At 43.0% G+C, this 15,323-nt stretch overlaps 1 protein-coding gene across 2 annotated transcripts; it reads right to left on the bottom strand.

Annotated features, from left to right (window-relative positions):
• Positions 1–1,679: 1,679 nt before the first annotated feature.
• Positions 1,680–9,020, bottom strand: drc2 (dynein regulatory complex subunit 2). Of its 2 annotated transcripts, XM_030071596.1 has the most exons (9): positions 8,889–9,020; positions 8,375–8,566; positions 7,266–7,433; positions 6,997–7,166; positions 6,396–6,534; positions 4,575–4,721; positions 3,954–4,172; positions 3,687–3,839; positions 1,680–2,059 (listed from the first exon to the last, which is right to left on the bottom strand). In XM_030071596.1, the coding sequence occupies exons 2-9, from the start codon at positions 8,519–8,521 to the stop codon at positions 1,757–1,759; spliced, it is 1,446 nt and encodes a 481-aa protein (XP_029927456.1). In that variant the 5' UTR covers positions 8,522–8,566; positions 8,889–9,020; the 3' UTR covers positions 1,680–1,756. The 2 variants fall into 2 exon arrangements, with proteins under 2 accessions (XP_029927456.1, XP_029927457.1); XM_030071597.1 differs by lacking the exon at positions 8,889–9,020 and having other exon boundaries at positions 8,375–8,598.
• Between the last annotated feature and the right edge of the window lie 6,303 nt (positions 9,021–15,323).

Consider the following 15,323-nt stretch of genomic DNA (forward strand, 5'->3'; position numbering starts at 1 on the left):
ATATATATATATATATATATATATATATATATATATATATATATATATTTATTACTTTGAATAGCTTCATGTGATCATGAATCACTTTGAAATCTAAAGAATACAATGATGATGATTTTGGATGATTTATAGTATCCAATGAATACAAAAAATGCCGCATCTTAATATTTAATAAGAAGAAGCATTTTGTCATCACAAAACACCATTTCCCAAGGCTTACACTTGGGTGGCCAGGTGCATAGTCTGTTTGAGAGGTCAGAGTGACACCACAACCAACATAGATGGTGCTGAAAATTTGTGGATGTAAGTCCTTCCCCTACATCCCCCTTGTACTCTCTTAGATTCTAGGGGAGACTGGGGTAAGATGAGCCATTTTTCATAATATGAAAAATGATTGCCTTGATGTAGTGATCCTAAATATTATTTAGGATCACTACATCAAGGCAATCATAGTTTTGTCACTAACTAATATATCTGCATATATTTCAGGATGTTGTGCATCTCTTCAAACAAACAGAATGAGTGTAAACATAACTGTTTCCATAATATAGCATTTCCAAAAAAAGTGGTCTCGTGGCACAACTTACCCTGTGTATGGGGTAAGTTGAGCATAGGAGCGGGGTAAGTTGAGCATAGGAGCGGGGTAAGTTGAGCCGTATCCCTACTCACCCCCCATCTTCCTCCCCACCTCCATCCCACCCCTCCCTCACCTTCTCCCTCCCTAAATAACAATCACTTCTTCACATTCATATGTATTTTTTTTTTTATTAAACACAATTCAGCAGGTACAATAAACAGCTGTTTTAACATGCTTTAAAATGCGCTTCGGAAGAGAAAATTAACAGCTGTGTTTTTGGAAAGAAAACACTAGAACACTAGTTTCTTGGTGTCCTTGCTGACAGTAAGGTCAGTTATGAGCATATGAATGTAACACATTTGGTGGCAACGGCCACACTGGCCGTGGCCCCATGCCCCCATGCCCACCGGGGGCATGGGGGCATGGGGGAGGGTTAATATTTATTTAATATTTTAGACATATAGGCTACAGCCAAAATACACTTACCCTGTACACTTAATAAGTAATTGATATTTATTATTTTATTTATTATTTAATATTTAAGACATTTAGGCTACAGCCAAAATACACTTATTAAGTGTATGGGCCTCCGGCTCAACTTACCCCTGGCCAAATGGCTCAACTTACCCCAGAGCTACCATTTTGACTTTTTTAGTCCCCACAGCTAAAATGGTGCACTTTTATGCTAGGTTTATGACCTCATGTTGTAGCTCATAGATACCACAATTGATGTATAAAACAAATTTAAAATGATCTATTTTGGTCTTAACACAATTCTCATGAAACTGATGATAGACTAAATTCACTTTTAAGAGTAAAAAATGTTTTTTTTTGGAAATAAATGTCTAACCACTTTACCCATGTGGTTCTTACCTTCACAGACTCCATGAAATGATGCCTTCCTCCTAAACATTTGGTCACATGATCAATATTTTTTATCGTTTCCTAGCAACAGGGGGTGGCTCAACTTACCCTTTGGCTCAACTTACCCCAGTCTCCCCTACCTCCACAGAAAAAAAGTCGCCATAATTCTGGCACATTAGCAGAAACTGTGTAAGGGAATTAAACTAGAAAACAACAACTCAGTACACCAACCTCAAGGTAAAACAATTTAATCTTCCTTTAAACTTGAACAAAATACAAACAGCACTGTAGAACGGGTGATGTTTGTGTGGTACGTTACAGTGCATACTGTTTTACATGTGCAGCTTCGATGACGGTGTGGCGCTTGCCCTGTCTGCCTGCAGCCATGGTGGTGGCGATGCTCGGCTTGGACACCAGCAGCAGACGGCTGGTCTGACTGGTGTGGTCAGGCGTCTCCTTACTGACAGAGAAGCTGTTGACATGCTGCTGCAGCAGGGCCTGCAGCTGCTGCCTCTCTGCCATCAGGAGCTTCTTGTCTTGCTTCAGATTTTGAACATCCAGCACAACCTTGTTGTGGCGCTGCCAGAAACGCTCCAGGTCTGCATAGTTCTGCATATCCTGAAGCAGGGACACACAGTTTAAACTGATGAACATCTAAAAACATGCTCTCAATCAAACTTCACTTCAGGTAGAGAGTTGGGAATAGGTGGTGCAATAGAGGCTTGGGAAAATGTCTCTGAAATTGTAATTTTAAAAAAATTAACCCCCTCCAAAAGATATAAACCTGAGGAGGTTGTTACTGCATATTGCATGATGCCAAGGCCTCACAGCGGATCTTGCTCCATTAAGGTAGGGAATCACTGGAGCGGTATTTTATCTCTTGATTTTTAAATCACAGCAAAGTCCAGTCTTAAAAACAGACAGATATGGTTTCGTCTACAGATTCATTCTTGAGAGTTCCACTTGAGCTGATGTTTTGGTTATTTCTACTCTAATTATAACCTGTACCAAGAAAAGATGCAGAAGGAAAGTCTACAAGTAGAAAAGGACAGAGAGCGAAAGACCAAAGGGAACATATAGATGAATATTAATCTGTGTGAACAATGAATGAGATTATTCTACTGTGCCATCTCTATTTGGTGATCCCAGTGAGACAGAGTAGGCCTAACAGGTAATTCCCTTCTTGCTAGGCTTACTCTCTTATTTGTTTTGTGTCTATCTAGCTGTTGGGTTACTCTAGCTTTGTTTGATGAAAATCCTGGGAATATTAGCCCCTGTACACCCAATACTCTGGTGCCACCCATGTTGTTGGGCTGTATAGCTGCCAGGATGTGATGTGAGTCCACATGGTGGTGAAACGCCCTCACTACAGTGTAGGTCCTTGTGCACCCCTGGGCTGCTAATCCACAGCGCTGCAGCACTGTATTTGTATCTTTCCATTCATTTCCATCAATAAGCCTACAGGAAACTTCTGCATAATAACATTCTGCCAGACAAAAAGACTTTTCACAATGTATTATTATTATTGAGTCTAATATATAATTATATTATTGAGTATTATTTTCACAAATAACTGAAATTACAGGGGAAAAAGTTTCCAGGATTTTAAACAAGTTACCTGGATTTTTTTATATTGTTATAATCCTCTTTGTTGGCATTGGTTTATGTGCTAAATGCTTATTTCGGGAGCTGTTTTGCTATGGGAGAGCATGGTGAGACATAAGTACAGTATTGTGGATGAGCAGCCCATGGGAGCACAGAGCACCTAATGAGGATATTTCACCACCATGTAGACTCAAATCACGCCCATGGAACTATACAAACCAACATGCTAACAAAGGTCGGTTTTGATTTAACCTCTTCACTACTGCTGCACCCATTATTGGGTGCCACGGAACTAACGCTGGTGGAGATCCCAAGGTTTCCAGGTATATCAAGAATGGCCTTCTGAATTACAACAGGAAATGGGTATAAAATGATGCATAAAACATTTATATATTTTCTATTTGATGTAAACCTGTAGCCATAAAACAATGGCATCTTGGATTTGAATATTTTACTGAATGTAATTATGATGTACCTTCAATAGAGTGTTGCAACCAGCAGATACACAATATGGATGTTATATGTCCCATGATATGGAAAACTTTGAAGCTACTTAAGGGGAAATGTAAGGAAAAATTAGAGTTCAAGAGGCTGCGTTACATGTACATGACACGTTTGGAGCAGCAGAATTCCTTAGTACCTTTGCCAGTTCCTCAGACGGAAGCTCAAGTGCTCTCTGACCGACCTGGCTCTGTTCCTCTGCAGTCAGAGAGGAAGTGAAGAATGGCAAAACTTTTTCATGCTGACTTTCCAGCTTCCGGCACATTTCAGCAAGACGCAGAATTTTCTCTCCCTGGATCAGAGACAGCAAAGAGTGCATGAACGTTACACAAATGGACACAAATAGAAATGGATGCAGAGACAAAATGCTGCAGAATGTGGCTGTCAGTGTTGGGCAGGTAAACACCTTGGCAATGATGCTCTGCAGTCTCTTGGTAGCAGCAGTGCTTCTGGTGCAGAGCTCGGCAAGCCGTCTCCTGGCTGCCAAATGATTTTGAGTTATCTGAGTTTGGAGCTGCCGGGTCCCCTGAGCTATCTCATCCCTGCGGGCTGCCAGCCCACCAGCCAACACCTCAGCCTCCCTCTGACCAAAGCCCAGCTTTGCCCTCATATCGCAGACCAAGTCCTGAGGAGGCACAGCACATTAATCCTGTTAACACAGTTCGTCCAAAGTCTATAGGCATTTAAAGGCAAACCATGTCCATTGTTTGCTGTGAGACAGAGAAAAAGAGTACAATATAGTCCTTTGGCCTTCAATGACAGTTCTGAGCACTTGCTAAACAGTAAAATAGATGGCGGTCAATCAGGCTAAATACTATAAAATGATCACTACATTTGATTCCTAATATCTACCAGTTACTGGACTGTTACATTCATTGCCCAGTATTTAGAATGATGCCATATATTAATGAAATGATTTACATGCAGTTCAATGGCTGTAAAATTAGTGAAATTTCAGAGGATTTCCACTAGGATTGAGGCCACTGGGTGCTGACTGGCTGCATAATCAGAGAGAAAAAAAACTTGCCTGGTCACGGGCAGACATCTCCTTGAAAGTGGTGTGGCGTTCCTCGGCCTTCTTGTCGTATTTGGACAGAATCTCCTCGGCCTGACGCCACAAGGCCTCAGCCTCGTCCTGCCACCGGGCCTGCAGCGCCGGCTTCTCCTCATTGCTCTGACCAGAGACACAACATCCAGAGTCAGAGCAGGCAATCAGGTTTCTTCAGAGAGCTGACAGATAAAGAGCTCAGCCCCACTATGAAGAACCTGTTTATAATTACACAATATGAGTTTCTTGTCTTACTGACATTCTTGTAATAACAAAATGAATGTTGGCCCAGGGCGGTCATGCCAACAAACCAATCATATTTGACTGGCTGTTGTGATGTCACAAGATTGCATCTTTGTTTGAAAAGTGGCCTTTCCCAAACGTGTAGTAGTACAGCAGCCCTCGAGATCATACAGAAAAAGCTAGGACAAATTAATTTTTTCAAGTCCTGCAGCGATAATTATTTTTCAGGGAATATATACACCAGGAGAGGTTTTCAGCTACAACACTGACACTGACTGAAATTTTTCTGAAGTTCTTGGCTAATTACCGAGGTAGCAGCTAGCATGATGAGCCTGGGAAAACTTTACAATGACATCCTGAACCAATGTCACTTGAAAAAAAAACATTTCATTAATTAAACAATATCCCACGAGGGGGAGTGACGTTACCCCCTTTACAGTAGACCCTGCAAACCTAAGCTGACATGAAGGTAAGACCCATATTGATATCTGTTGGTTAAAATGTGAACGGCACGTTGTTTATCAGACAGTGAAATGCGATTTTTTTTCTCCAATTAATTAGTTATGAAAAGAAATTAAAATGACTTTGTGCACAGGTGAGAACTTTGAGCAACATTCACCGCTGACTGGCTTGGAAGTTAACAAAACTGGCCACTAGCTAAGGTCATGACACCAGTACCGCCGGTGTCAATACAAAGAGTTTTGACTTGATGCAACTAAGTTTCATACAGCTTTCCAGTTAATTGCATGGAGTGATACACAGCGTAACTCGCCAGAAACTTTGCATCAAACAACCAAGCTGTATGAAAGGTTTCAAGTGCAATATCAGCCTAAGTCCTGGCCTGTCGTTTCACATTTATAACTTGGAATGTGGGATATCCCCAAGCCTTACAGGCGATTCATGCTCCTCTTAAGGGTTTGTGGTTTTTACAGAACGGAGAGTGCACTTGGTCTCCATGCACATCAGTCCGGTCATGGTTCTTGCCGTCCAAGCAGCTTCAGTGAATGGAGTCTGAGCTGTTGCCACAGTGCTGCTGTGCTGCTCACTGCTGCCATTTGTTTTAGAGCAATGACTCAGCCGGTCACTGTAACGCAGACGCTGCAACACTGTGTGTGGTCCAGAGACTCTGCACTGAAACCCTTTGTGGACCAAAACTGAAGGGCTACATTAGGAGCAGGGCTGAAGTTAGACAAGGATCAAGGTTAGGCTAGGACTGACGTTAGACCTGGATTGAGGCTAGAACAGGGCTGAGGTTAGACAGGACTGAAGTTAGACCAGTGCTCAGATTAGATCTGGACTAAGGTTAGACAAGGGCTAAGGTTAGACCTGGACTAAAGTTAGACCAGGGCTGAGGTTAGACCTGGACTAAGGTTAGACCAGGGCTGAGGTTAGATCTGGACTAATGTTAGACCAAGATTGAGATTAGACCTGGATTAAAGTTAGACCAAGGCAGAGGTTAGACAGAACAGAAGTTAGGCCAGGGCTCAGATTAGACCTGGACTAAGGTTAGACGAGGGCTGAGGTTAGGGCAAAGGAATGCCAGTGGAAAAAAGGTACCCTGTTTTTGATGCCGTCACAGGAGCTCTGGTACTCCTCCTGAGCCTCGGTTTCCAGCGCGCTGTGTTGCTGCTGCATGGCACAGCACACATCTTGCAGGTACTCACACTGCTGCTGCTGTAGCGCCACCTGCTGCTCCCTGAGAAACACACACAAAGAGCAGAGGGGAGCATGTGGATTGCAGCGGGGCTTTGCAAACTTCAGAGAAAAAAAGAAAATTTGGTTTGTCAGATTTATTGTGCCTTTCAGATTTCTTGCATCTGATGCCTTTCACAAACATTTAACCCTTGGACCCCTGAGCAAATTTACTTGATTTCTTTCAAAACCATGAAAAAAACATGATGAGCAAACTTACAAAAATCACCAGAACAAGAAATTAGTAAAAATAAAAATGACAAAAACACAGTCTTACATTTAGAAACAACAAAATCACCAGAAGGGCTGCATTCAGACATCTTTCACAAATATTTAGATATTTAATTGACAATCCCTTGGAAGCCCCTAAAGGACCCCTTGGGGTCCTCAGACCCCACTTTGAAAAGCACTGGACTGGTGCAGCATATATTGTCCCTCACAGTGTCAGTAGACAAGACACACCCACCTGTCAGAGTTGAAGTCTTTGCTCAGCTGCTGCAGGCTGCTGCTCCACTGCTGCTGCAGCTCTGCCAGCCGGTGCTGATGCAGGGCCTGCAGACGCTCCAAACACTGCAGGTGAGAGCGCCGCGCCCGCATCGCCTGCTCATCCGCCTCGCTCAGGTCCTTCACCAGACACTGCCACACACAGACATGCAGTCACATCTTGAGATTCGATAATACATGTAAAACACACAAACTCTTATCATAAGCAGTGGCTTCAGAGGGTCCTGTCACCTTAATGATGCTGTCCTTGCAGTCGAGCGTGCGCTCAAAGCTCTGCCTGAGCTCAGCAACATCTCTTTGAAGCTCGACCGATTTAGTCTGACGGAGAATAGAACGCCACCCCTGGTTCACCTTCAACAGGTTGACCACAGTGTTCCTCTCCTCCTTCTGCAGCTTGTCCTGTGACATAGGAACAAACACTTATGAGCTTCTGACGCTCTAAAGTGTTCAATAAGAAGAAAATACGACCGCACACTGTGACTCTGCAGAATCAAACCGGCATTTCACGAGGCCGGCCAGCTTCATCAGGCTGTTTGACATTTTTTATCAGCTGTGTTTAGTCACCTCTTCACAGCCCCAATCACACCCGCCAAAAAAAGACATATTTAAAATATTTACAGACAACAGCTTATTAAACATCAACCCATTAACCATCATAGAATCAGACCTAGACAAGTGGGTAAATTGTGATTATAGGGAACGTTTATATTCAAGCCAGAGTACAGTACAGCAATTTGATCCACAGACAGTGGTCACAAATAAAAACAGATACATTCAATGCGGGCATGCAAGGAAAACTGTACACATGTACGCTACATGAGGAGGAAATATGGAATAGTTACTGTTAAACTGTGAGGCATACAGGATTCATTATTTAAGAACGCTTCGTCCTTATGACCTTTCCGAATAAACATAACTTACCCAGTTGTCTAGGTGAGGGGTTCTCAAACTTCATAACATTTAAATCATGTCAAATATATGTATAATTGACCACACTGTTTAGACTACACTGTTTAGTAGACCTTGTAACCTATTTTCTGTAAATGTCGTGAGTGTGTCTTGTAAAACTCTCTTGTAAAACTTGTAAAACTGTTGTGATTAGTGTGTGTGGCCGGGGCTGATGGCTGACTGAACAGCTGACTGAACACAGATTATTAAAAATATATAAATAAATAAATAAGAAGCCAATCAGCCGGCCTGCAGTTTGATTAAAACACTGCACTGAGTCACAGAGTGTGTGGTCATCGTTATTTCTCCTGACAGAGCAGAAGGTATGGGCTGGTGCTCGGGATTTTCTCTTTATATCGCAGTAATTAATGTGCACGCCAGGTCTGACTTACCTTGAGGAACTTATTCAGCATCTCCTCCTTCCTCCTGGCCTGCTCCTCCTCTGCCTGGGCCCTCTGCTGCAGGAGGAGCAGCCTCTCCTCCTCCGTCAGCCGGGACACTTTACCTCCTCCACCTTTCTTAGCTGCTTTCTTCGGCATGACTTTGGTTTATTGAAATCCACACCCCTCAGTGACAGATTCAACCTGAAATGGAGGCATGTATTAGGCGTTTAAAATGCTTCACACATGCTCAAAACCTATAGTTCAGCTCTAGATACCAAAAGTATGCATACAGCCAATATAGTCTTGTTTTCTGTATTGATACTGGCATTGAATGCATTGATACCAAAAAGAAATAAATAAAATGCAATTTAAAAAAAAGAAAGAATAAGACCCAACAGGACACAACGCGGAGTGATCTCCATGTTGAGGTAGCTGATGTGGCTGAAGCCCTGGCTGCTGCTGCTGCTGCTGCTGTTTCACTGTCCATGCCCTCAGTCTGGAGCACAGACACACGTTTTATTACCTATGTGCAGATGAAAATCGAGGTCTCCTGACGGCGTTTTGCTGCTTCGTGTTTGTTTGAGCTTGGTTTTCAGTCTCCTAGCAACAACTCACAACAAGGTCCGCTCCCTTAGCACGCCGGCGTACGCCTGCCGTGCGCCGTGTGGGCGGAGTTTGACCGTTTAAAAGCTGATCCCGACACCTGCACGCTGACTGGCACAGGCCTGCGCAGTGAGGAGAGTGAGCAGGCAGCTGTGTGGCAGGCATTCAGCGATTTTGAGCCACGGAGATATATCTATATATCTGTATGCATCTATATACATGCATATAGATATAATGAAATATAAAATCTTGACATTCACTCAGTGTGTGAGCTGAGCACTGACAGCCCCCCTGGTGTAAATATAACAGTGTTACAGTCAGGTACATAGAGGTCCTAGCTGCTTTCTTTGATTTTTAAATACTACTTTTATTCATTGTAACTCATACAGCAGTGATCGGTGGCGTATCTAGAAATTTTTACTTGGGGTGGCATAGAGTTTTGTCCGGGTGGCTGGCATTTTCCCCATCATCTTTGACTGAAAGAGAGAGACTATTACTGCAGGATTAGTGCAGCACTTTACGAATTTTCAGCTATAAACTATTGCATATGACAGCTGCTTATTTTACTGCTCTGCTCAAACCCAACAGCCTGATCCAGTCACAGTCCTTTTAGCTCACTGTGATGGCTCTTGCATGCAATTCACCGCTCGTATGAGTCTATTTATTTAACAAAGAAACTACAGCAGTTGTCTAATAACCACAATATTAGATATCAGATGTCAGCTGTCAGTTGCTCGCAGCTTGGCAGAAGCAGAATCACCCGCATGTGACAGATAATCAGCTGTTAGTTTGACAACAAAATAATACACATAAAGTGACAGGACTCCAATGATGTGGTAATAAGTAACACAGGGCTCTTGACCAATCAGATTGCTTGAATGGAAACCTCTGTTGTGTAATATTGTTCGAGGACCGCTGGCAGTCACGGGCCCTTATAATCAACCTAACTCCCCCGTCTTTGCTGGACAAAGTAGCACAATTATGGTTTAATAAGGCTTTATTTAATCCTGGCTGCATTCTCCTTACAGGTGGTGTAAGACAACAAGCCAGTCCAGAATACAATGGATTATAAAGAGCTTGCAGCCATGGAGAAAAGAAACAGAGTGAGGGACAAGGGGCGAGAGATGAATGATGTCCAATGAGGAGAGACTTCACAAGCAGAGGGAATTGCAATCAAAGTGAAACAGAGACAGATCAGAGGAAAAAAAAAGATGAAGACAGAGATAGAGAAAGGCCAAACAAATGATAGCAGTGAAAATCAGAGTTTGAGCTCCTTGCGGCGGCGTTGTGAGATGGGATGTGGAGCTGACCCCGTTCCCAACTTCTCCTCTTGGCGTGGCCTCATTGATGTGACATGCATTACCATCACGGTTCAGTCTTTGGCCCCGCCGTCCCTTCGTTTTCATCTCTCCACTGCCAGTCATGATCACAGCCTCTCCCTAACAAGCAGGACCAACACAATGAGCTGCTCTCTCTCTCTCTCTCTCTCTCTCTCTCTCTCTCTCTCTCTCTCTCTCTCTCACTCTCTGCTGTACCCTCATCCCCTACTCAGGGCCTACTGTCACAGAAATAAATAAGAAAAATAAGTCGGTAAGAATCTTCCAAGAGTCCCTCTCTCTCTCTGTCTCTCTCACTCTCTCTCCGTGGATTTTTTTGTGCTGTTTCTCCACTCTTCAGCAAGGCTGCAGGATTATCTTGGTGGCAGTCAGGCTATTCGAGGTCAGGATGAGCATTTACAGGTCTGGCACACGCTGACAGATCAGGGCGAAAAAGAGCATTCGCAAAGTGGCACAAATCAAATTAGTGTGGCTCCAGCTTGTAGAAAGTGTGAACCCTGATACAGGTGTCGTCACTTTCAGATGACATTCTGTTGATATTAATACCGCTGATGAAAGGAGGCAGATAAGGAGGTGGACATTCTTCAAGGTCATGTTAGGTCGACATGTGGTTGATCCGCAATTCCACAACATTCTCTGACTAGTGTTTTCTGGAAGGACCATACCAATGATTTTTGCAATGATCTTCAGCATGGACAATATATACTTTAGAAATGCCATATCATTTTTCCTACATGTTATCCAGCCATTGGTTTCCATTCATTCCACTACAATATGAAAATGAACTTTCAGAGACTTCAGACTTTTCTCACACTTGTGTTCCATCACCATAATAAAGTCCTCCACATTAGTTTTCCTAAAAGCAGCAGCACTGTTGTGTTTTGAGCACTTGTGAGCGAAACGGCCTCTGCCAGAAAATAGTCCCAGGGAAACATTTGCTTTACACAGAAAATGATCAGCTCTGTAGTTTATGAATGTCAATGGCTGTGTCCGAAATCACTCACTCACTCACTACTCCCTACTCACTATATAGGGAATTCAATGTAGTGGACTATATAGTGAACTCAATAGCGGACCGTTTCGGACACTACGTTGCTCGTTGTTTGGCGCTGTTCCGCAATGCATGACGGGATATATTGCCTGGTTAGTGACCATTGGATGTCCACTACATTTCGCGGTGGATTGTGGGATACATTCAGTGGACTATATAGTGAACATTAATAATCACTAAACATTCGGACACCCCTACAAAATGGCGCAATCACTATATAGTGCACTATATAGTGGTTAGGGAGTGATTTCGGACACAGCCCATGACTTTGTTAGCTGCAGAAGCAGAACATTATAAGGTGGCTGTTTAAACCACAAATACAAATTTGAAAATGGAGGGATTTTGATTGTATGTTGTGAAACCTTTACCACTGCATGTTTTGTAAAATGGTTTGTTGTAATGTAAAATGAGGGTAAGTTGAAGTATAAATGGGCCAAACATTCAAAATCAGTGGTGTGGTCCTTTAATGTGTACAACTTCAGACAAACCATCAAACTCCAGATGGTGTTAAGTGCATACAACTGTTCTTGCACAGTAACTGCACAAGCTACATACAGCTGTGCATGAGTAGATCAGAACAATGCAGGTTCTGGGAACACGAGCGTCATTTATTTTTACACTGCATTCACATTAAACTTCAAGCCATCACTCCTGGACAGAATTGACTGCTTTGTTTGCTGTCATTTGGAGGAGGAAAATATATTTTAACCACACCCCAGTTTGTCATTACTAGCAAGTACCATGTAGCTGTTTCTGTTTGACAACCAAAAGCAACAGTCCGTATGATCACAGTCGGAAAGAAAACAGATGGAGAAGCAGAAATAGGGAGCGAGTGATGTGAGCAAACACTTAGACACAGATGGATAGAAAGACAGCAGGACAGGCTGACAGACTGAGACAGAGAATGGGAGAGAAAATTACATAAAGAGAGTTGCGACCTTGTAAGAAAACTTGTACTTCCTATCTACCTCAACCTCTTTCATCACACAAAATAGGTGCAGCAGAGCACACCAAAGTGCAGAAAACAGCACCAGCAACACAAACACACCTCAAGCTAACCACACCCCAAGTAAACCCCCACATTTGTGTCTCACAGAGCTGAAATGGAATTGTAAGGGCTGAATTTGAAAGTGCATTGAGAGTTGAATTTTTACCTCTGTCGTGAAACTCAAAGCTTTACATTCAGCTGCAAATCTGGGGATACTTCAAACCTCCAGTTCAAATTGAGTTGCTTTATAGGCTGAGTCAGTTCAAGCATCAACAATTCAGATTCAGTCTCTGCGGGCACTAATCTCTGCCCACATGCCACTGAGTGACCCTAGTGACACAGCCATGACAGTCTGCTGTCACCATGACTCTCCTGTCAAATGTTAACAAGCAGCTACAACCAATATAAGCACCATCCAGAAATAAACAGTCTTGCCTTATGTCTTTGAAACATGCAGCTATTTATTATATATACTGTGGGCAATTTAAATTTAACAAGGGTTTGGCTTGGAGGCAAATAGTTCTTGTCTTCACATTTTACCTGAAATACACAGTTAAAAAAGGCAAATGTGTGAATTTACTATAAAATGTAGCTCGACCAGGGTTGTAGAGTAATTTCAAATCAATCATTGCAATTATGATAACCTCCAAAATCCAGACAATTACAGGTATCTAAAAGACAGATACCTTTTTGTGCTTTGTAATGCATCTGTTATGATGTGAATTATCCTGATGTAGCAAACACCAACAACACCATACTCCAAAGACATTAAACAAATGTTAAAAACTTCCTGCAAATGCTATTTGACCCAGGTCGGTCAGCAAGTGGAACAACATCCGCATGTGTTACAGGCTGACATTTTTTGGGGATTACTGCGGGATACTCCCGCGGGATTACCACGAAATGGGAGTCAGTTTCACTATTGATCATGTGACTGGGATGGGACAGGGGAAAAAAGTCAGTGGGAGTGAGCATTGGTCAATTGGTCAGTTTTTATATATAAATATGCAGTTCTAATTAGAGTATTTTTGTGGAAGTGGGATGGGGCAAGAGTGAAAATCATCTCCCATGTCCCCCTTTGGCCTGTATCCTGCTTCAAACTAGACCCTGGTCACAGGCTCTGTTAATAATTAGGATCCTAATTTGCTATGATTATGCATTTGTCACGGTCAGACATATATACAATATATTTAGCATATGAGCACGACCAACTTTAGGGCATCCAGAGTAGTGTGGTGCTAACGTCAGTGACATTTAATTTGCCTGAAGTGAGTACAGTGACAAAGAGGTGATAGATTTCCTTCTAGCGACAGTCGTCTGCCCTGTGCAGTTCATTATGAAATGTAATAGAGAGGAAATCATAGAGGACAGTCCCCAGCATAGTGTGTGATGCATTTTATGGCCGTTTTTTGCTATGCTGGAGACATTTGAGAAATTCTTGCTTTATGCTATTGTTGCACATACCATTGACTCCTGAATGAAGGTATTATGTGCACCAGAGTTCACACAAAGTTTGCAGGAGAGATTATGGAGGAGCTTGAGAGCTGCACTGGGCTAATTCCTCAATAACAGTGAGCCAAATGGGTGTTGATGGCATGTGTGGGAGCAAACCATATCTGTGTGCGTGTGTGTGTGTCTGTTTAGTACCAGATATGTGATCCACATTCCAATATGACAGCTTCCTCCTTGCCTTGTGCTGTCTGTAAATCATATCAGTAATAGCTACATACCAACAGCATTGTGCAAGCCCATATGCCTACCATGAGAGCTAGTGAGAGAAAAGTTTCGGTTCCAAAGCAATTACGAGGTGAATTGTGAGCTGTGGGTTTGTAGATTCAGCACTGGAATGAGATAAGCATTTATGTGCAACTGATAAAATATTAATTTGACAGAAGTCCCATCAAAAAAGCCAGAACACATCTTGCACCCTGCACGTAAACACACCGCTAACATCTGATCTAACTGAAACGAATACCAACTACGGTGTTTCTTTAATTTATTTATGTGAATGACACAGATCTTTCTCAGCAGAGCTCCAATAACGCATGGAGTGTCTCATCACTGCAGAAGAAAAACCCTGGGGCAGGGTTATATCCAGGATTTCTGGGGGGGGATCTCCAGTGGGACGCTAGCAGGTTGATTTGCATCGCCCCCCTCCAGGCACTTTCATCCAGGCCCGGCGCCGCAGCGCACGTGGCAGAACAGTAGCCAGCACTGTTGCCTGGACAACCGATGGCCGGATTACAGGTTGGGGTGGTGGTGGGTTAGGAAGAAAGAGTGAGAGCGAGAGAGAGAAAGAGAGAGAGAGAGAGAGTTAGACTCAGGTTGCCCTGCCACAAACTGCAGCCTTTCACAACAAAAGGCCCACCTTGAGCTGAATTGAGAAAATTAGTCACAGCATGGGAGTGTAGCCCACAAGTTCTCTTACTGGAAATGAATGCTGCCTTTTGGGATGTGACTTCATGCTATTGTTGGCTCTTTACTCTCTTACTTCAACCTAGGCAAGCTGGCAACACATCCTCGTTCATATTAACAGAACATTCCTGAATTTAGATATAAAACAGGATGAAATGTCATCCGCAGAAACAGCAGTGAGGAGACAGCCTAGTTACTAGAGTGTGAAAGTCACATCCGTGTATGCACGCACAGTATAATGACAGTACAATCACAGTTGCCTTCACATTTGGGCTAGTGCATCAGTGACCTTGCAGCCTCATGCCACTGTAAAGATAATAAGAAGCAGCTCTGATCTGGGGTCAGCCTTGAACCTACCTACTGGTGTTAAGTGTCACTGAAAAGAGAGAAGTGAAGTATGTAAGAAGAACCCCAAGCAGACGTGCAAATATAGACCCCAACTCCAAAAATAGCACACAGGTCTGCTTACTGCAGAGTATTCCCCTAAATCCAGTCAGTCACTTCCTCTCATCCCTGTTAGACGAGGGCACCCAACCTTTAGGATATGGCACGCTCAAATCTCAC

This window comes from Myripristis murdjan, chromosome 16, assembly GCF_902150065.1.
Source record: "Myripristis murdjan chromosome 16, fMyrMur1.1, whole genome shotgun sequence".
Taxonomy (NCBI): domain Eukaryota; kingdom Metazoa; phylum Chordata; class Actinopteri; order Holocentriformes; family Holocentridae; genus Myripristis; species Myripristis murdjan.